At 42.9% G+C, this 20,475-nt stretch overlaps 1 protein-coding gene and 2 non-coding genes across 3 annotated transcripts; 2 read left to right on the top strand and 1 right to left on the bottom strand.

Moving 5' to 3' along the window:
• Nucleotides 1–12,357: 12,357 nt before the first annotated feature.
• Nucleotides 12,358–20,239, top strand: LOC126213562 (uncharacterized). Its single transcript, XM_049941400.1, has 3 exons — nt 12,358–12,838; nt 14,270–14,526; nt 17,455–20,239. The coding sequence occupies exons 1-3, from the start codon at nt 12,744–12,746 to the stop codon at nt 17,520–17,522; spliced, it is 420 nt and encodes a 139-aa protein (XP_049797357.1). The 5' UTR covers nt 12,358–12,743; the 3' UTR covers nt 17,523–20,239.
• Nucleotides 15,566–15,637, top strand: Trnap-cgg (transfer RNA proline (anticodon CGG)). Its single transcript has one exon. It is a non-coding gene; the product is annotated as a tRNA-Pro (tRNA).
• On the bottom strand, nt 15,853–15,925 carry Trnav-aac (transfer RNA valine (anticodon AAC)). Its single transcript has one exon. It is a non-coding gene; the product is annotated as a tRNA-Val (tRNA).
• Nucleotides 20,240–20,475: the final 236 nt, after the last annotated feature.

The raw sequence follows: 20,475 nt of genomic DNA, 5'->3' as shown, positions 1-20,475 counted from the left end.
TATCTGACCCCAGGAATGTGTCAATAAAGTTTCCCCTTCCTGGGACAATGAATTCACGGTGTTCTTATTTCAATTTCCAGGAGTGTATATATATAAATGAATATATGTATGTTTGTCTACTATGCGCTCACAAACCATTCATCTGGTTACAATGAAACTTTGATGAGTTGTTCTCCGAACGCCAGAAAAAGAGTAATGAACAATGTTTCAACAGTTAATTTACTGTGGCATGCGTAGCGCAATTGATTAGGTAAAGGCTTGTTTCCCACCACTCGCAACTTATTTTTTCATTTTATTTCATTCCCCGCAACTATTAATTATAAAATTTAAATATACTTAAACAGGTCATATAGTATAACGTAACTGTCAATCTCTATATATAAAAATGAATGTATGTATGTTTGCCCTTCGTGCGTTCCCAAACCATCCATCCGATTGCGATGAAATTTTGGTGATTTGTTCTCCGTACGCCCACGAAGGTTCCGAGCCCAAAACAAAAGAAATAAGACACATTCTTGAGGAGATATGACGTCATAAACAATGAGATGCCACCGCGAGAAAATACCCAGATTTATGCATCCACTATTTGAGAATGAGAGCACTTAGCGACCAGCAACAAACGTTACATACAGTTTCAAACCTTTACGAAAATGTTTCTCGCTGACACCCCCCACAAAATAATGAAAGGAAAAAAGGTTGTCGCTTACTACATTTTCTCAGTACATACCGAAAATCTGCCGCAGTAGGCATGACGTTTTAATGTATTATTTCGTTCCTATTAACTCTAATCGCAATATATTTCGCATACAGTATCCACATATATCAGTAAAAGCGCCATGTCTCTTTACGACATATAATTCAGGAGACATGACGTGGTAAACATGGAGATGCGTGAAAAAGTGCCGCGTCAGGCATGACGTTTTGTTCTGTTATTTCTCCACTACTAACACTATTCGCAACACCTTTCGCAAACGTGTTAAAAAAAGTACATAAAACCACGGGCGTATTCCTACAAAACGTTGTGCCAAAATTTTAAATCAGTGGGTCAACAACTTTCCGAGGTTTCTTCCGTTGCGAAGCACAGGCGTACAGCTAGTGTTTAATAAATATCTTAACTGCAGCAATGAAGTACGCTTATCGCAAGGAAAGGAAACAGTCTGAAATAGAAATAAAATTTACGACGGAATGAATGGCAGGTTGTTTTTCGCAGCATTCAATCACACGTAATATAATTTTGCGAGCATCGCTACGTAATACTGGTTTCCTTCTAACCGTAGGCCTACCGGTAGGGATTGTTGGCGACTCCCGAGATGGGCCAGCAACTGCCTCTTCACTTATTTTTATAATGTTTAGCACAACTGCACAATAAAAAACACGCAGAACAGTACAGCGCAAAACAATCACGAGGCAGACGACAATGGCTACCTTGTACAACACAGTAGCTACGTAATGTTGGCAGCAGTCGAAACTGCGTACCTACCGAAGCCTCCCGACGTTTATCCGACTTCTACCGATTCAGGACTAGGGAGAGGTCTGCCATCTAAAAGTTTACACACTGTACTGTCAGTTGGTAGCTGGCAACTGGCAGGCGGCGTGGCAACAGTTTAGCCACAGCTGACAACTTCAACTGCTGCTTGGACACTATATCGTGGCAGTCAGGAAAACAAACAAATTTATTTCTACACTCCTGGAAATTGAAATAAGAACACCGTGAATTCATTGTCCCAGGAAGGGGAAACTTTATTGACACATTCCTGGGGTCAGATACATCACATGATCACACTGACAGAACCACAGGCACATAGACACAGGCAACAGAGCATGCACAATGTCGGCACTAGTACAGTGTATATCCACCTTTCGCAGCAATGCAGGCTGCCATTCTCCCATGGAGACGATCGTAGAGATGCTGGATGTAGTCCTGTGGAACGGCTTGCCATGCCATTTCCACCTGGCGCCTCAGTTGGACCAGCGTTCGTGCTGGACGTGCAGACCGCGTGAGATGACGCTTCATCCAGTCCCAAACATGCTCAATGGGGGACAGATCCGGAGATCTTGCTGGCCAGGGTAGTTGACTTACACCTTCTAGAGCACGTTGGGTGGCACGGGATACATGCGGACGTGCATTGTCCTGTTGGAACAGCAAGTTCCCTTGCCGGTCTAGGAATGGTAGAACGATGGGTTCGATGACGGTTTGGATGTACCGTGCACTATTCAGTGTCCCCTCGACGATCACCAGTGGTGTACGGCCAGTGTAGGAGATCGCTCCCCACACCATGATGCCGGGTGTTGGCCCTGTGTGCCTCGGTCGTATGCAGTCCCGATTGTGGCGCTCACCTGCACGGCGCCAAACACGCATACGACCATCATTGGCACCGAGGCGGTTCGACTCTCATCGCTGAAGACGACACGTCTCCATTCGTCCCTCCATTCACGCCTGTCGCGACACCACTGGAGGCGGGCTGCACGATGTTGGGGCGTGAGCGGAAGACGGCCTAACGGTGTGCGGGACCGTAGCCCAGCTTCGTGGAGACGGTTGCGAATGGTCCTCGCCGATACCCCAGGAGCAACAGTGTCCCTAATTTGCTGGGAAGTGGCGGTGCGGTCCCCTACGGCACTGCGTAGGATCCTACGGTCTTGGCGTGCATCCGTGCGTCGCTGCGGTCCGGTCCCAGGTCGACGGGCACGTGCACCTTCCGCCGACCACTGGCGACAACATCGATGTACTGTGGAGACCTCACGCCCCACGTGTTGAGCAATTCGGCGGTACGTCCACCCGGCCTCCCGCATGCCCACTATACGCCCTCGCTCAAAGTCAGTCAACTGCACATACGGTTCACGTCCACGCTGTCGCGGCATGCTACCAGTGTTAAAGACTGCGATGGAGCTCCGTATGCCACGGCAAACTGGCTGACACTGACGGCGGCGGTGCACAAATGCTGCGCAGCTAGCGCCATTCGACGGCCAACACCGCGGTTCCTGGTGTGTCCGCTGTGCCGTGCGTGTGATCATTGCTTGTACAGCCCTCTCGCAGTGTCCGGAGCAAGTATGGTGGGTCTGACACACCGGTGTCAATGTGTTCTTTTTTCCATTTCCAGGAGTGTATATAAGAAGACAAGGCATTTCACAGAATGTAAGACTTTTTTTCTCAAAGGAAACAATTCTGGCACCTTTTACAAGGTGGCACGTGAAAAGTTCTCATTTGTTTACACTCGCAGCCAGTTGCCACAATATAGTGTCAGAGTAATAGCAAGTAATTCAAACTGAAGTATAGGCAGGCCATACTTTTAACTGAGAAGGCGGAATGTATTACAAAGAAAAGAAATTAGCTTTAGAGATAATTTTAATTTTCGTAACAAAAATATCAATGCCAACAGAATTCAATTAATAATTATTTTGTAAATGATAGAGGACAGAAACAAAATTCCTACAGAGTTGTAGTTCAGGTATGTTCACTGAGCATCTACGAAGAAAAATGCTTTCTTCTTTACTATAGATGAGTCTGTAGGAATAACAATGGAATCCTAATGTGATGCTTGAGGGTGCTTCTGCTGACACAATTTTGAAAAGTTGGGTTCAATTCTTGACAACTGGAGACGGATGTCTGGTTCCGCATCTAGACAGCTTTGGTGCTTAGTTTTGTGGGGAGCGTAGATCGAGAATCCAGATTCACACATGTATGTTGTGGCAAACGGGAGAAGTACAAATTTGCCTTTTCAACAAGGGGGTAGTATTTCTTGTTATCCAAACGGATCCAAAAGTGTGAGCAACCGTCAGTGTCAAAACTTGATTTCAAGGTAGGGTCTGTGGCAATTTCTATCAACAACTCATATTCATTTGATGATAGAATGTTCGGCTTTTTGGATACAGTGACTGGGTTGACCACCCATTCGTATTTCTGCAGCTTCTCATCTTCAGCTGTTGGGAAATAATGCTGCAACAATGACATCAAGCTTCGGAGATGTTCCAGGATTTGATGAAACAAATTCTTCCCAAGCGCCAATGTTTTGTTTTTCAAAAACTCCTTGAGAAGAGGAAAACACTCGACCTACCCCTCCTCGACACACACTGCCCAAAACTTGATTTTCCTCTCGAATGCTCGAAATTTGTTTCACTTTGCCCTTGGAGTGAAATATTCATTTCGTTCATTTTGGAGAAAATATCTGACAAATAGGCAAGTATACACTGCCAATTGACGTCATTAATAACGTCTGCTAATTTCGTGTTATGCTCCAAAAGGAAAGCAAAGACTTCCAATCTTAATTCGTACAACCGAGAGAGTGCGTTCTCACGTGAGAGCCATCTCACTTCTGTGTGGAGAAGCAGGGAGAGATGAAGGCTTCCCGCATCTTAACACAGCATTGTGAAAAGTCTTGACTTCAACGGCCTTGATTTTATGTAGTTATTGATTTGAATGGATTCGTCTAAAATTCTCTTGAACGAACAAGCATTTGTTTCGTAGCTAAAGCGTATCTGTGGAGAGCACAATGACTACTGCTGCAATTCTTGGCGTTTTCTATTATTTTCGTTATTGCTCCGAGTGTAGGACCCGTCATAGCTTTTGCGCCATCTGTGCACACATCTATGCAATTACCATGAAACTTCGTTAGTCCTTAAAAAGTCATCCAATAGACGGAATATTTCAGCACCTGTTGCGTTGGCAGGTAGTGGTCTGCACAATAAGAGGTCCTCCTCAAAACTCAAAACATCCAGAATATTCATAACGGACAAAAGCCAATAAAGTCGCTAATCCTGCCAACATCAGTGAATTCATCTATCTGCAGAGAAAATGAATTGTGTTGGATGCGAGAAACAAGAGTGTCTTTCACATCATTTGACATGTCAACAATGCGTTTCTCGACAGTATTGTTTGATAATGGCACCGAAGATACAAGCTTTACTGCCTTTTCGTCTAGCATGCCCACACAGATTTATGAGATTTTCTGCAATGGTATGAGGTTTGCTTGTTTTTGCCACTCGGTAACTAACCAAGAAAAAAGCTTTTAATTAATTTTCATTAATTGTTTTTGCATGAGTTTTCATGCTGTGCTGAGAAGCAGCTAGTTCAGCACTCTTCCTTTTGAAAAAATCGACGTGTTTAGCCTGGAAATCCGGGTGAGTACCTTCAAAATGACGGCGCAATTTAACTGGAACCATTGAACTGTTCGGAAGGACTCGAGCACAAATTACACACTGAGCTGTACCCTCCTTTGTCTCCATAAAGCCCATTTCTAAACAGCTTTCGTTGTACTTACGCTTCTTGGTTATTCCACTTCCACAGGATATTGCAACCAATGGAGTACTTGCAGCGTTTTCACATAATAAATCCGGCTGTGGAGCTTCTTCTGATTGTTCTCCCTTTGGTCGTCCTCCCTCCTCAGTCATTTCAACTGGAAACTTCCCTTGTCAAGGCGATGGAGAAACTGCACCCTTCTTCAATGATCCTGACTTCAGCCACCGATCCAAGTAATAAACTGGTCAAAAATCGACTTATGAAACAGGTAGTGCACTGACAAGGCAAGTTTAACATTTAATGATGCCTGGGGCCGCACACGTGCCAGCGAGTGCTGTGATTGGTCGACAAAGCTCGCTCCGCGTATGCGTAAAAGGAGCATCTAGCGCCGTGAGCCAGCGCACAAACGACCCCCGTATTGTTGCGGAACAGTCGACCAGAGAAGCCGCATTCTCCGGCACTAAATAGTGTATGCGGTCTCACTTAGGAACCGCAAAGGCTGCTTGGGAATACAACCTGAAGTAAAAGTACACATGTTATTCACACGAAAAAAAGAAATAGCGATGAATTTGATTTTCACATTTTTATTCAATTATTTTACTCATTATTTTACACGATCTGGTGAAACGTGGCCGCGGACCCCCTAGAAAGAGCCGGCGGACCCCTTAACATGGGTCACAGAATTATGACTAAAAACGTATAAGTACAGAATCATCGTGAAAGATTGGCAGTACTTATATGTCATTTATAAAATAATAAATACGCATAAAGGGCATTAGTCACAGAAATTTAAGATAAAAATTATGATTGTTACTTGCGTGGTTATAGCTTGCAAACGGACTGAGGTGCTCGCGTTGACAAATGCGGCCAGGAGAACATGGCACTGCAACGAGCGCACCATATAGTAGCCGTACATACAATTAGGCTACTTCAATAGAAATAATGGTTTTAAAAACAGTTAGTATAAAAGCAAGTCTACTGGAAAAAAATGTTTTTCTCTGCATTTATGGAAACCTACTTACTGAAAAAAGCGCGGAAAATCCCCAACACGAAAATCTGAAATGAGCTACTAGCCACTAAGCAATGAGCAAATAACAAGCACTAAAACACTGCGGTAGCCCCTTCTGCGCATGCGCGAGTTGTCGCTGCTTAGTGCGCATACGCGGATTGACGGCAGTTTAGAACTGCTCTTTATTCTGGCTCGCGGATAATGTGTCTGCTAATTTTTGTAGTTTCACCCGTTCTACCACTAGATGGCTGTCGCGCTAGACCAGTACCGATTGCGGCGAGTCGTCGTGTGATACCGGCTTTTTAACTGCACACGAGGCCGTGGCAGTGGAAATCCCCACCACCACTTCCCCTCAAATGCCGGCACACGGTAACATTCAGTTGTTCTGCGACATTTAGTCGCTGCGGATGGTTACGTTATCGCTACAGAGTATTTTCTGGAAGTGTTTTTGGCAATCTGTCGTGCGTCATGTCAGGAAGGAATTGTGCGTATAAGGGGTGCGGATCCAACCGGAAGGACCCGGCAATGAAATTCTTTTCTTTCCCTGTTAAAGATGAAAAAAGGTACCTTTAAACAAATTGTATTACTTTAGCTGTTGAATGAGTATCTGTCTTGTGCTAAAACTCCCTGGAAGATTAAAACTGCATGCCATACCGAGACTCTACACTGCTAGGAAGTTTCTTATCAGCTGCATCGTGAGAATGCATTCTGTCTTGCACTACTCCAACAGATACACAAGCTTTACAGTCTTAATACTAAATCGGTAGAAACGGAACCCTTATAGCCTCACTTTCTCGTCCGTCCGTCTGTCTACCTACCCGTCTGTCCGACCCCACGTTTTTCTTGAGAATGAGTAGAGATAATTAGTGGAAATTTATGTCACATAATACAGTATAAGGTCACTTCGTTATGTAAAAAAAATTGAGCTTCTGCGCCAACGCAAGCAACAGATACGGAAATTTGTATAAAAGAAATTTTTACGTCAGACGTCACTCGTCAAAACTTATAGGTTACTTCCCGTTGACCTAGAATCATAAAATTTGGTATGAAGCAAGGTTTCATAGTACAAGCAAAAGAAAAAGTCCGAAAATTAAGAAATTATATCACACCAAAAAATATTTTTGTCATTTCTTGTCTGTATGTCAGTCTTCAGACGCCGTTTACTAAAGATCACGATAACATATCGAGTCGAAATTTATGTACCGTGCGAAGGTGGTGCAAAATATTTTAACATTTGAGTCAACGCAATCAAAAGATACGGCTATTTATGTCACAAATTCTGTTACTTGCAAACTCACTCTTGAAAATCTATAACATACTTCCAGTTGACATAGAATCGCGAACTCTGACAAGCAATGTTCCACACTACAAGTAAAGGAATAAACAGAAGTAAAGGAATAAGAAGACCATAGCAATATCGTATCTGCATAATGGCTTAAATTTTTGCGTGAGGTCGATTGCTGGGATTTTTTGCATGAAAATATGAGGTCGAGTTGATGAAGTTCCCTTGTAAGTAGGATCAAAAAAGTCGTTTTCACTGACGAAGAGTCTGTGTGTAAAATAGTGCAAGCCCTACAGTTCTCAATGCAGAAAATTTACATGTTAAATGAGCTTTCTGCAGATGAATGTCTTCACATCAGCGTTGAAAGTAATTGTATGTCCAGTTACGGTTCTGCATTTTTCGATGTAATCTAATTGGATTACTCCAAGGGAATCCCAGAAAACAGTGGCCATCACCTTATAAGGTGACAAAATAGTCTTTGCCTATTTCCGAGCTCTTTCACCAGCATTTGTCCATTGTTTTGACTGCCGTTTTACTCTGGTGTGTAACGATGGATCCAGGTTTCACTGACAGTCACAAATCGCCGCATAAAAACTTACTGATCGTGATCAAACATCGTCAGACATCGTATTGAAGTGTTGCGGCGGATACGCTATTGGTAGATTGTGAGCAATCGTGGCACTAGAGCTCCTTCATAGTCAAATCTTCGTGCAGAATATTATGCTGTCGCTCAGTTTGAGATGCCGACAGACTCCTAAATCTCAAGAGTTTTTATTTGGTGGTCTTGCATTACCATATCCTCGATTTCCTTTGTGATCACCTCACTTGGACAGTCGCTGCACACTTCGTCCTCGGTGCTTGCCGACCAAGTTTAAATTCATTAATCCAAAAGTAAAGAGTCTTCAATGATGGAACAGAGTTCACGTAAACTTAATCCAATTCAGTTCTGATTTGTGCGGCAGTCCAGTGCTTCAAATCAACAGGTTTAATAACAGCACGAAACTCGGATCTCTCCATCTGCAGTTTGCAGTCGACAGAGTGGACAATCCAGATGGCTGTCAACATTTCAACAATGAACTAGATGCTTGACTTTGTTGAAATTGTTTATATGATACTTTGAATAATCAAGCTTACCAGCCATGGAGGCTCAACAAAAATGTTCCATTCTTCACGACATTTACCAGACTTACTAAACCATCCTCGTAATGTAATCAGAAGAAAATGATTCGGATACTCACTCTAGCCTCGGCAAGATCTCTCTCAAATTTCAGTAAGGAATCTGAAAATATCTTGTTGCCTCCATATCTTTCGTGTAGGGATCATGAGGATATAATTACGTTACATAGAATGCCATATAAACAGTCGTGCTTCCCCTGAACTACTTCTTAATCGAATGGAAGGAGACTATAATGGTAGAAGCAAGAGTATCCTGTGCCATCAATTAAGTGATTTGTAGAGTATTCAAGCAATTTTCTAGATAATGTTTCGTAAAAGTTCTGAAAATTCTTTGTTTTGCAGACAAGCTGCAGTCTTTTGCACGCTATCAACGAACCAATGCGTCCCATTATTAATAACCCCTACAAAACTTGCATAATTCCGTGTACTCGTCCTGTAATTGTCGCTCCTAGGTATTATTTTATATGTTACGTCTAACAAGGGGAGGCCGCCAATTGTGAAATTCAGATTCGATTCATATTGCGCATAGTAAAAGCTCGTGGTCAGAGGTGTAATGTGGCAAAGCACCAAGATGCACTTCTCAGCCGTTGTCGAGAAAATCGACAGTTAAAAGAAACCGTTGCGGTGAAATACTCTCTACAATCAATATTTCTCTACAGCGTCGTGGCGCAGCGGTAAGCGCTCGGGTTAGTAATCCGAAGGTCGCCGGATCGAATCTCACGCCTTGCAATTTTTTTAATTAGTTTTTTGTAATTCAAATATATATATATATATATATATATATATATATATATATATATATATATATAAAGTATTAATGAATTGCTTATGGGGACTGATGACCACAGATGTTAAGTCCCATAGTGCTCAGAGCCAATTGCTTATGAATGTTGGTGAAGGCAAATCGCTGGATTGCTCTCCAATTGTACCGCCTCCATTTTTCCGTTTGTTTAACAGGGTGTACCAAAGCTCTCCCGTCCGCACTGATTTTCGACGATGTTATAAGTTGCGCTAGGGACCGCATCTACCTTCTTTCGAAGTTAGCAGGCAACTACGCTGTTATGCGGCGGCTCGTTTCGGCCCATTCAACATCTGTCCTTCGAGTGTTACGAGCGAGTAACGGAGTTTATATTTCATACCTGCCACAGCAAATTTGTGTTCGTGGGGTCTCTGTTCTAATTCGAACGTTTGACTTACGCTGTACGTATTCGTTTCGGAATATCGTTTCTACGTCTTCCATTAACTATACGTGGTTAACATTATGAAGACAGTTAATAACATTTGTGAAATACAACTTTGTTTGCGGAGAACATAATGATGTTCGAAGTCGCCAGTTTTTCCACGAGAAACGACTTTCAACAACTTATTATATGCATAATTGTTGCAACTGATTGCCGGGAATTTTATATATATATATATATATATATATATATATATATATATATATATATGTGTGTGTGTGTGTGTGTGTGTGTGTGTGTGTGTGTGTGTGTGTGTGTGTATACACATTTGAATTACAAAAAACAAATACTAAAAAAAAAAGTTGCATGGCGCGAGATTCGATCCAGCGACCTTTGGATTACGAATCCGAGCGCTTACCGCTGCGCCACGACGCTGTCGAAAATTATTAATCGTAGAGAGTATTTCACCGCAACGGTTTCTTTTAACTGTCGATTTTCTCGCACATTGCTGCTTTGCCACATTACACCTCTGGCCATGAGCTTTTATTATGCGCAGTATGAATCGAATCTGAATTTCACAATTGGCGGCCTCCCCTTGTAAGTCCAGGTCCAATTAGATACTGTGAACAGCATTTATAAATTTAGCGAAACGTTTAGCATTTCATGCTTCGTCCTTTTTTTGCACATTCCTCGTGGGTCCTGTATGATAATGTGTTATTCGAGAGCCATAAATTTTTCATTTATCGTTCAACTTCATTTGCTTTCACGTCCATGCACTAACATACTGTCCCGTTGTTTCTTCCCCAACAGTTTCTGTACTTACTACCTGAAGGGAACTTTATTTCAGTCCCCCATTTCGAAAAAAATATTTTCCTTGCTTACAGCAAAGCGATGTTCTTTAAAAACATCGGTGCATCTGCTGTTTCTCTTACAGAGCATTAAAAAGTGAAATGTAGTTACTAACAAGGGAACCTCCCCATCGCACCCCCCTCAGATTTAGCTATAAGTTGGAAGAGTGGATAGGCCTTGAAAAACTGAACACAGATCAATCGAGAAAACAGGCTCTACATGGCTCTGAGCACTATGGAACTTAACATCTGTGGTCATCAGTCCCCTAGAACTTAGAACTACTTAAACTTAACTAACCTAAGGACATCACACACATCCATGTCCGAGGCAGGATTCGAACCTGCCACCGTAGCAGCCGCGCGGTTCCGGACTGCGCGCCTAGAACCGCTAGACCACCGCGGCCGGCCGAGAAAACAGGAAGAAGTTATGTGGTACTATGAAAAAATAAGCAAAATATACAAACTGAGTAGTCCATTTGGAAGATATGCAACTTTAAGGGTCGTACACAGTCAGGAGCGCCGTGGTCCCGTGGTTAGCGTGAGCAGCTGCGGAACGAGAGGTCCTTGGTTCAAATCGTCCCTCGAGCGAAAAATTTACTTTCTTTATTTTCGCAAAGTTATGATCTCTCCGTTCGTTCATTGACGTCTCTGTTCACTGTAGTAAGTTTAGTGTCTGTGTTTTGCGACCGCACCGCAAAACCGTGCGATTAGTAGACGAAAGGACGTGCCTCTCCAATGGGAACCGAAAACATTTGATCGCAAGCTCATAGGTCAACCGATTCCTCCACAGGAAAACACGTCTGATATATTCTATACGATACCGGTGACGGCATGTGCGTCACATGACAGTAATATGTTGTCGACACACCTAACTTGTACACTTAGTGAATGGGTAAAAAGATTCTTCTACCTTGCCCGATTTAGGTTTTCTTGTGGATGTGATTATCACTCACAAAAAAGTTATCGCATCGGGCGGACAGACGGACAGATAATAATTGTCTGAAAACAAAAAATTAAAATTTGCACTCCAGGGAAGACTTAAACCAAGGACCTCTCGCTCCAAAACTGCTCACTCTAACCACAGGACCACGGCGCTCCTGACTGTGTACGGCCCTTAAAGTTACATATCTTCCAAATGGACTACTCAGTTTGTATATTTTGCTTATTTTTTCATAGTACCACATAACTTCTTCCTGTTTTCTCGGCCGGCCGCGGTGGTCTAGCGGTTCTAGGCGCGCAGTCCGGAACCGCGCGGCTGCTACGGTGGCAGGTTCGAATCCTGCCTCGGACATGGATGTGTGTGATGTCCTTAGGTTAGTTAGGTTTAAGTAGTTCTAAGTTCTAGGGGACTGATGACCACAGATGTTAAGTTCCATAGTGCTCAGAGCCATTTAGAGCCTGTTTTCTCGATTGATCTGTGTTCAGTTTTTCAAGGCCTATCCATTCTTCCAACTTATAGCTAAATCTGAGGGGGGTGCGATGGGGAGGTTCCCTTGTAAGCTGCTGATGAATAACCACATACCTAGACACCGTAATTTCCAAGCACTTTCATCTATTAATGTCTCAGTTTCATTTAATTAGCCAGATGCGATTTCGCTTTACTAATTCGCCTTTACGTTACAGGTGTCAAGAGTGGATTCTGCGTTGTGGAAACTATTCATTGTTTGACTTGCAGCAGAGTCAGGTGCGTAATAAATTCCTATGTGCTCTTCACTTCACTGACAATTCTTTTACGAATGAGTTGAAAACAAAACAAGTATTTAACGCCTTGCCAAATCCAGAACCTCTGGAAGAGGCTGCAGACGTAGAAAACGAAGACAACACAGCGTTTACGAAATGCACCAACAAGGAAGCTGTTCGCCACCCGCCCGTGAGCCAGTCCACAGTTCGCCAGATACGTCGGTGCCAACAGATTTAACACCATGAAAACGACAGCTGACACAAAGAATTAACGAGCAAAAGTTAAAATTGGCAAAGCAGAGGAAAAAAACTGTGGAGAATGTGACATCTTGCCATGAAGAAGCCTGATCTAAAAGCTGTGGCAACAGAGGCTGTTAAGCATATGTCTCCAAAATGTGGAACATTATTTGGTATGCAGCTGCTACACAAGTAAGTAACGTCCTCCGATGACGTCAAATACAGGGTTATTACAAATGATTGAAGCGATTTCACAGCTCTACAATAACTTTATTATTTGAGATATTTTCACAATGCTTTGCACACACATACAAAAACTCAAAAAGTTTTTTTAGGCATTCACAAATGTTCGATATGTGTCCCTTTAGTGATTCGTCAGACATCGAGCCGATAATCAAGTTCCTCCCACACTCGGCGCAGCATGTCCCCGTCAATGAGTTAGAAAGCATCGTTGATGCGAGCTCGCAGTTCTGGCACGTTTCTTGGTAGAGGAGGTTTAAACACTGAATCTTTCACATAACCCCACACAAAGAAATCGCATGGGGTTAAGTCGGGAGAGCGTGGAGGCCATGACACGAATTGCAGATCGTGATCTCCACCACGACCGATCCATCGGTTTTCCAATCTCCTGTTTAAGAAATGCCGAACATCATGACGGAAGTGCGGTGGAGCACCATCCTGTTGAAAGATGAAGTCGGCGCTGTCGGTCTCCAGTTGTGGCACGAGCCAATTTTCCAGCATGTCCAGATACACGTGTCCTGTAACGTTTTTTTTCGCAGAAGAAAAAGGGGCCGTAAACTTTAAACCGTGAGATTGCACAAAACACGTTAACTTTTGGTGAATTGCGAATTTGCTGCACGAATGCGTGAGGATTCTCTACCGCCCAGATTCGCACATTGTGTCTGTTCACTTAACGATTAAGAAAAAATGTTGCTTCATCACTGAAAACAAGTTTCGCACTGAACGCATCCTATTCCACGAGCTGTTGCAACCGCGCCGAAAATTCAAAGCGTTTGACTTTGTCATCGGGTGTCAGGGCTTGTAGCAATTGTAAACGGTAAGGCTTCTGCTTTAGCCTTTTCCGTAAGATTTTCCAAACCGTCGGCTGTGGTACGTTTATCTCCCTGCTTGCTTTATTCGTCGACTTCCGCGGGCTACGCGTGAAACTTGCCCGCACGCGTTCAACCGTTTCTTCGCTCACTGCAGGCCGACCCGTTGATTTCCCCTTACAGAGGCATCCAGAAGCTTTAAACTGCGCATACCATCGCCGAATGGAGTTAGCAGTTGGTGGATCTTTGTTGAACTTCGTCCTGAAGTGTCGTTGCACTGTTATGACTGACTGATGTGAGTGCATTTCAAGCACGACATACGCTTTCTCGGGTCCTGTCGCCATTTTGTCTCACTGCGCTCTCGAGCGCTCTGGCGGCAGAAACCTGAAGTGCGGCTTCAGCCGAACAAAACTTTGAGTTTTTCTACGTATCTGTAGTGTGCCGTGACCATATGTCATGAATGGAGCTACAGTGAATTTATGAAATCGCTTCAATCATTTGTAATAGCCCTGTACATTAACTATCGTCAACTTTCTTAATAACTGAATTAAACGGTCGCATTTATTGTTTTCAGGCCTTTCACTCCTAGGACGGAAGAGGAGAGACAACTGTCGTCGAGCTTATTTTATAAAAGCCCTGCCGCATATGACCACTTAAGAAGAGAAGTTGGAATGAAACTGCCTTCGAAAAAAATTATTCAGAAGTGGGTCAGTGAAATGGATATTATAGCGGGCACAGAAACTAAACTATTCGAACATCTTGTAGAAAAAGTGAAGACAATGGACGAAAGTTGCCGAGATTGTGTATTGGTGTTCGACGAAACGAGTGCGAGTAAGTGTCTCAGCTACTGCGCAAAGTATGATGTCATTGGGGACTATGAAGATTTTGGCAGCCTCAGACGTACGTCTAAGGTGGCAACACAGTCTCTCATGTTCCTTGTTCGTGGGCTGCGGCAAAAATGGAAATTACCTGTTGCCTATTTTACGTCTTGTAAACAGACCAAATCTGATGTAATGAAACAGTTGCTATTCGTTGTATTAGAGAAACTTTGTACTGTTGGCTTGAAGGTTTGTTGCATTGTTTGTGACCAAGGGTCCAATAACCGTTCATTAGTGCGTGATCTCGGTGTTACAACTGAAAAAAAATTTTCTTTAATTATCGCAACAATGTTTTATACGTTATGTACGGTGTGTGACATCTGAAAAGCATTCGAAACCGTTTGCTGGAGAGAGATATCCAAACTGATTCGAATGATATTGTGTCTTGTCAAGAGATTGTCAAAAGTATCAACTAGATAGGAATGGCGGCAAGGCAAGAATGTGCTGCTCTGTGTCACAAACACGTCAGTTCAAATAATTTTGAAAAAATGAGTGTTCGACTTGCAACACAGGTGTTCAGTCGTTCCGTCTCGGCCACTATTCTATCAGCGTATTCCACGTCGGAGCTTCAAAGGAAAACAGCGGTGAATACAGCTTTCTATCTGGCAAGACTGACAATTTGTTCGACGCAATGAATAGCAAGACCCTCTGATTCGAAACCCTTCGCCTGTGCTCTGAGCACTCAAAAAAGTTGGTTAGAGGATTATCTACAGGACTCCCTGGATTGGTTACAAACATGGAGGGTCGTTAACCCTCCGCAGAAACACTGTGAGATTCCTCCATGTTTTACGTAGTGGCAACAGATTTTTCCTGCTTAAGCAAGGGCATCGGCTACGAGCTCCGTCCGATTCTAGAAGTTGCTATAGTAAAAGACATCGATAAAAACAATCAAACCGCAACAGCCAGGGAGGACGCTGGGTGAGCAGCAGTTCTTCATGGTGATACCAAGAACGGAGGCGTCAGTCATGTGCAGCGCTTAGCCGCTACGAACAGGCTCGTTGGTCTAGGGGTATGATTCCTGCTTCGGGTGCAGGAGGTCCCGGGTTCAAATCCCGGACGAGCCCTTGCGTTTTGTGCAAACGTGTGGCAACTACCATGCCGACGGCTGTTCCGCGCATTTCCAGCCCTCCAGGTAAGCACAAAAACCAAGTAGCCGGTTCTGAAAGAGTTTCATGTATCATTTGAGCCATCTGCACCCTGATGGTGGGACGTTTGAAAGTGATTTAAATGGTCACAGTAGAGATTGTAGCAAGTGTCTTCTTTGAGTGCGACGAAAAAGTGTTTCCGCCCGGAATCGAACCGGGGACCTTCTGCGTGTTAGGCAGACGTGATAACCGCTACACCACGGAAACTGCTACGCTCTGAGCTCCACATCTGACACAACTTGTAGGACGATCGCAACTTTGGCGTAAAAATCACTTTGCGGAAACGCACAATGCAGGTATTTCGCATTCGTATGCAACAATCGACAGCACCCTTGCCTGTCTGAATGCGTCAAGAATAAGAGCCCAAGAAGTTGTCGGAAATGCTCGCGGCCGAGTCCTCAGTAGCATCAGCTACTCTTGCTTTCCGTACGAGGTACCGTCAATTCGCGCAGTCGCTATTGCAAATGATGTCACGAAAAGCAACCACTTCGTTAGGCCGGTATTACACTATCAAATTTCTTTGTCAAAGATTTGATCAAAGATGTGATCCAATATTCCGTCCAATATATTTGACAAAGATCTTTGACGTAGCGCTAGAAGGGGTATTACACTGTCATCAAAGTTTTCGTCAAAGTTCAAGATGGCTGACAAAAACAAATTGTTATTAACCGCAGCAGCTGCTGCTTGTGCCACAATTGCTGTGTGTGCACATGCGATACAGAAGCGGGGGGAAAAAAGGAAACGTACCTGGGTGAAGCCGTGGGTTTCACGACGAGACGAAAAAAGCATTCAGCAAAACTTGTTACGTGAGCTAATAGTGGAAGACGTCAAGTCATACATCAATTTCTTGCGAATGGATGAGCATACTTTTCAGTATGTTCTCAGTGAAATGATTCCTCATATCTCAAAACACAATACTCACCTAAGAACTGCTATATCTGCAGAAGACAGGCTCACTGTAACACTACGATTCCTTGCTACAGGAGAAAGTTACTCTAGCTTACAGTACAGCACTCGAATTCCACAATGCACATTAAGTAAAATAATACCTGAAACGTGTGAAGCAATTTATAAAGCACTAAAGGACCATTGTCTGAAGGTAAATAACTGTTCGATACACTTTATGTTCATGAAGATAAATTATTATTTTATTTATTTAATTTTATTTACATGGCAAATGAGATATGTGATACCACAAAATTAATAGAGATGTATGAAGCGGATGAGACACTTTACAATGTGAGGCACCCTGATTATAAAAATAGATTAAGAAGATTGGAGAGATACAAAAATTATACACACATATATATTTATGGAATGGAATCTTCATCCTCTATTCCAGCCTGCTGCAAGGCAGCCTGGATGTATCCAGAGGTGGACGGTTGTGCACGAGCTGTCGCATGCAGCAAATCCCACCTGTCCATTAATGTCCGCTGCAGACTGTGCATATTCTGCTGCGATGTGGGCGCCAAGGGTACTGTAGCGGTCTTCATGGACAGGCATGGTTCTGGCAGCATCAGCCATAGCCTCAAGTGTCCTGCTGGCCTCCTCCATGACGTTAGTTGCCACGTCTGGCGTGACTTTCCTCCTTTTAGTGGGGGGCCGCTCTTGACGCAGGGGCTGTGGCTGTGCCTCGCTACATGCGACAGGCTCTTGCATCTCATGCTATAAAATAAAAGATAAAAGCCATTAGTTACGTACTTCCTTGCACATACATAAATCTTATTTATTTACAGGTACCCACAAGCAGAGGAGAGTGGGAGCAAATTGCAGAGGATTTCGAGAAGAAGTGGAACTGTTATAACACTATAGGAGCAACGGACGGAAAGCACATTCGTATTAAATGTCCACAAGCTAGTGGATCTCACTTTTTCAATTATAAATCCTTCAACAGTATCATTTTATTTGCCATGGTAGATGCTTCCTACAAATTTTTGTATGTAGATGTAGGAACTAATGGGCGTGTTGGTGATGCTGGAGTGTTTTCAAAAAGCAAACTACGTGAGTGTCTCATTGACCGATCTATGCTCAACATTCCTGAAGGCAGGAAGCTTGGGAACACAAACATTACAACTCCAATGGTAGTACTGGCAGATGACGCTTTTCCTCTGAGTTATAACATTATGAAGCCATACTCCTTAAAAGGAATCACAAAAGAAGAAAATGTTTTCAATTACCGACTGTCACGAGGGAGAAGATTAGTGGAGAGCAGATTTGGCATTCTTGCAAGTCGTTTCAGGATTTTTCTTACTACCATTAATCTGCCTCCTGAAAAAGTTACCACAATAACACTGGCTGCCTGCACACTGTACTACAACTTGTTAACTGAGAGAAGAAAACACTTGTACACTCGTCAGGAAACAGTGTCTGCCGTAGTAGGAGACTGCACTTACCTTGAGACACAAAAGCACTGAGGACCTACAGAAAATGGAACCTATAGCTTGCCAAGCTGCTTCTGGACGTCCAGTACACGGGAGAGCAGTTAGGGAATACTTTAAGACATTTTACAATGGCGCTGGGAAAGTGCCCTGGCAAGATAATCACATTTAGTAACGTAAAATGTAAACAAATGTACCTACCGCAAACATTTCCTCAAACGTCGGTGTGGCATGTTCACTTCCAGTTTCACTTTCCGTGCTCTCCAAATTGCACACACTCTCGTTGGCCTCTGTTGACTGGTCTAGAAATTTCAGCATTTGAAACCAGTACACTTGTGGTGTATACGCCGCCTGCGCACTGGCTCCACTTTTGCTTTTATGCATCTGCAATATCAATAATGAAAATAATTTAAACTACTTGTAGGTTACGTAAACATTATTGTATGCTTCAAGTCGCTGCAGTGAACAAATTAATGCTAATCATGTGTATGACATGTAAACTTTACTTGCATAAATAAATATAAATGAATATGTCAATACGTACTTTTGCTTTCTCGTACGAGTAGCTAGTACGGAGGCCATTTATCTTCCTCTTTATATCCTCGGCCGTACATCCTGGCCGTATGTCACGGCTGATAATCTCTGCTATATTTTTATAACTCTCCAATCTTCTTAATCTATTTTTATATTCAGGGTGCCTCACATTGTAAAGCGCCTCATCCGCTTCATACATTTCAATTAATTTTGTGGTAGACGCCACACACCAATTGTATTTAGCAGCCATGTTTACAAACACAAAAGATGACAGAACGCTCCAGCGATGCTGGCGCTCCGCGTGGTAACATATCGCATTGCAGTGAACAGAAGACAAGCGATTTCTTTGATCAAATATACCGCCTCGGCCTAGATTTGATCAAATATTGGACGACATTTGTCAAAGATCCCTATTACACTATCAAATATCTTTGACAAAGATATTGGACAAAGAAATTTGATAGTGTAATACCGGCCTTAGCGGCAAGAAGCCTGGGCTCACAATTCGTGCTTTGTTGACACTTTGGAATGACACGAAAAGCAACATCGCGGGTGAACCAAGATCCCATAGAAAATGCATTTTCAGTAATCCACCAACGATCAGGTTTCAACAGGAATCCCAGCTGCCAGGAATTCCGCATAAACTTGCAGCACATCGTGGTAGCATCACTAATACAACCTGTTGATTCGGCGAACTGTGAACTCGATGAGGACCATTCTGTGCTGGAAGGCAACGATTGTGTGACCTCTTCGGCAATTAACGTTAGCACGAATGGAGACTGCGAAAAACATGTTTCGAAAGAAGCTGCACACGAAGTACGTGAGCTTGTGCACGGTGCTGAATTAGAGTGACGGGAGTCATCCAGCGTCAAAAAATTAAATTGTGACGTTTGTGTGTCGGAACTGCTTAAAGGCAACAAGACTGTGGAAAGTGCGGATGAACTCTTATATACTTCACAAAGCTTATGAAACGTCCGCGGGAGACTTGGGCGAATTAAGAGCCCCTTCAGAAAATCTGACTGCCGTAGTTAGATCTAATTTAAAAGTGTTCAACGACGTGTTCAAAACTGTCCATTACGAGTTTGGCGTATACTGCAGCCTTGTGGATTCAATGCTGAGGGACAATGAACGTTTGTATCCTCAATGGCTTCAGCTTGATCCGTGCTCAATGCATCGAAACTATATCTTAGAAATGCTTTGTAAAGTACGGCTGCAGAAGGAGCTACTTTGGATTTCAAACGAAATGTATCCAGCAAAAGACTCAAAAGCATCCAAACTTCGTGGGGTAAATAAATAAATTCAGACTATAACTTTGTTATTGCAAAGCTAAAGTTTAATTTTACCTTACTATGTATTATATTTTACTGTGTTTATTTTCTGTCTGCAGTTTGCTTATTTATGAACCACTGTGTCTGTCCAACACGTCTGTTAACTCTTTTAATTTCTTTTATTTCATGAGAACGGTTATATTTAATACCATATGTATCACATGATTATGATTAGATCTGATGGGTTTTCGGGGAATCACCGACTTTTCCTCACATGATGTTCTGGGCGCAAAAGAATTTTATATCTATGGATAACATGTATTAATTGATTTCAGTTTCTATGTGATGTGATGAAATAGATCTTCCTCTTAATCACAATGTAACGTTTTTCTGATTTGCATGTCCATGTACCCATCCCTTCACAAGTACCTTATTATATTCAAATTTTCATATTCTTCGAACAATCCGCCCTCAACGGAAAAGAAAACGACATTTCTTTATAAAACTTGCCCCTGCTACCTCTTATATGGCTTTTCTTTTAGGGGACACAGTTGCTTCGTAGAGACAGTTTTACTAA

Source organism: Schistocerca nitens, chromosome 11 (assembly GCF_023898315.1).
Source record: "Schistocerca nitens isolate TAMUIC-IGC-003100 chromosome 11, iqSchNite1.1, whole genome shotgun sequence".
NCBI lineage: Eukaryota > Metazoa > Arthropoda > Insecta > Orthoptera > Acrididae > Schistocerca > Schistocerca nitens.
The sequence above is the reverse complement of the archived record's forward strand: the minus strand, read 5'-3'. Positions and strand labels throughout refer to the sequence as shown.

Bases quoted from the DNA above. Each gene is read 5' to 3' on its own strand.
- LOC126213562 (XM_049941400.1), top strand. From the start codon at position 12,744: ATGAAGAAGCCTGATCTAAAAGCTGTGGCAACAGAGGCTGTTAAGCAT. The intron at 12,839-14,269 runs GTAAGTAACGTC...TATTGTTTTCAG, and splicing joins GGTATGCAGCTGCTACACAA to GCCTTTCACTCCTAGGACGG. The intron at 14,527-17,454 runs GTAAGTGTCTCA...ATTTATTTACAG, and splicing joins GTTCGACGAAACGAGTGCGA to GTACCCACAAGCAGAGGAGA.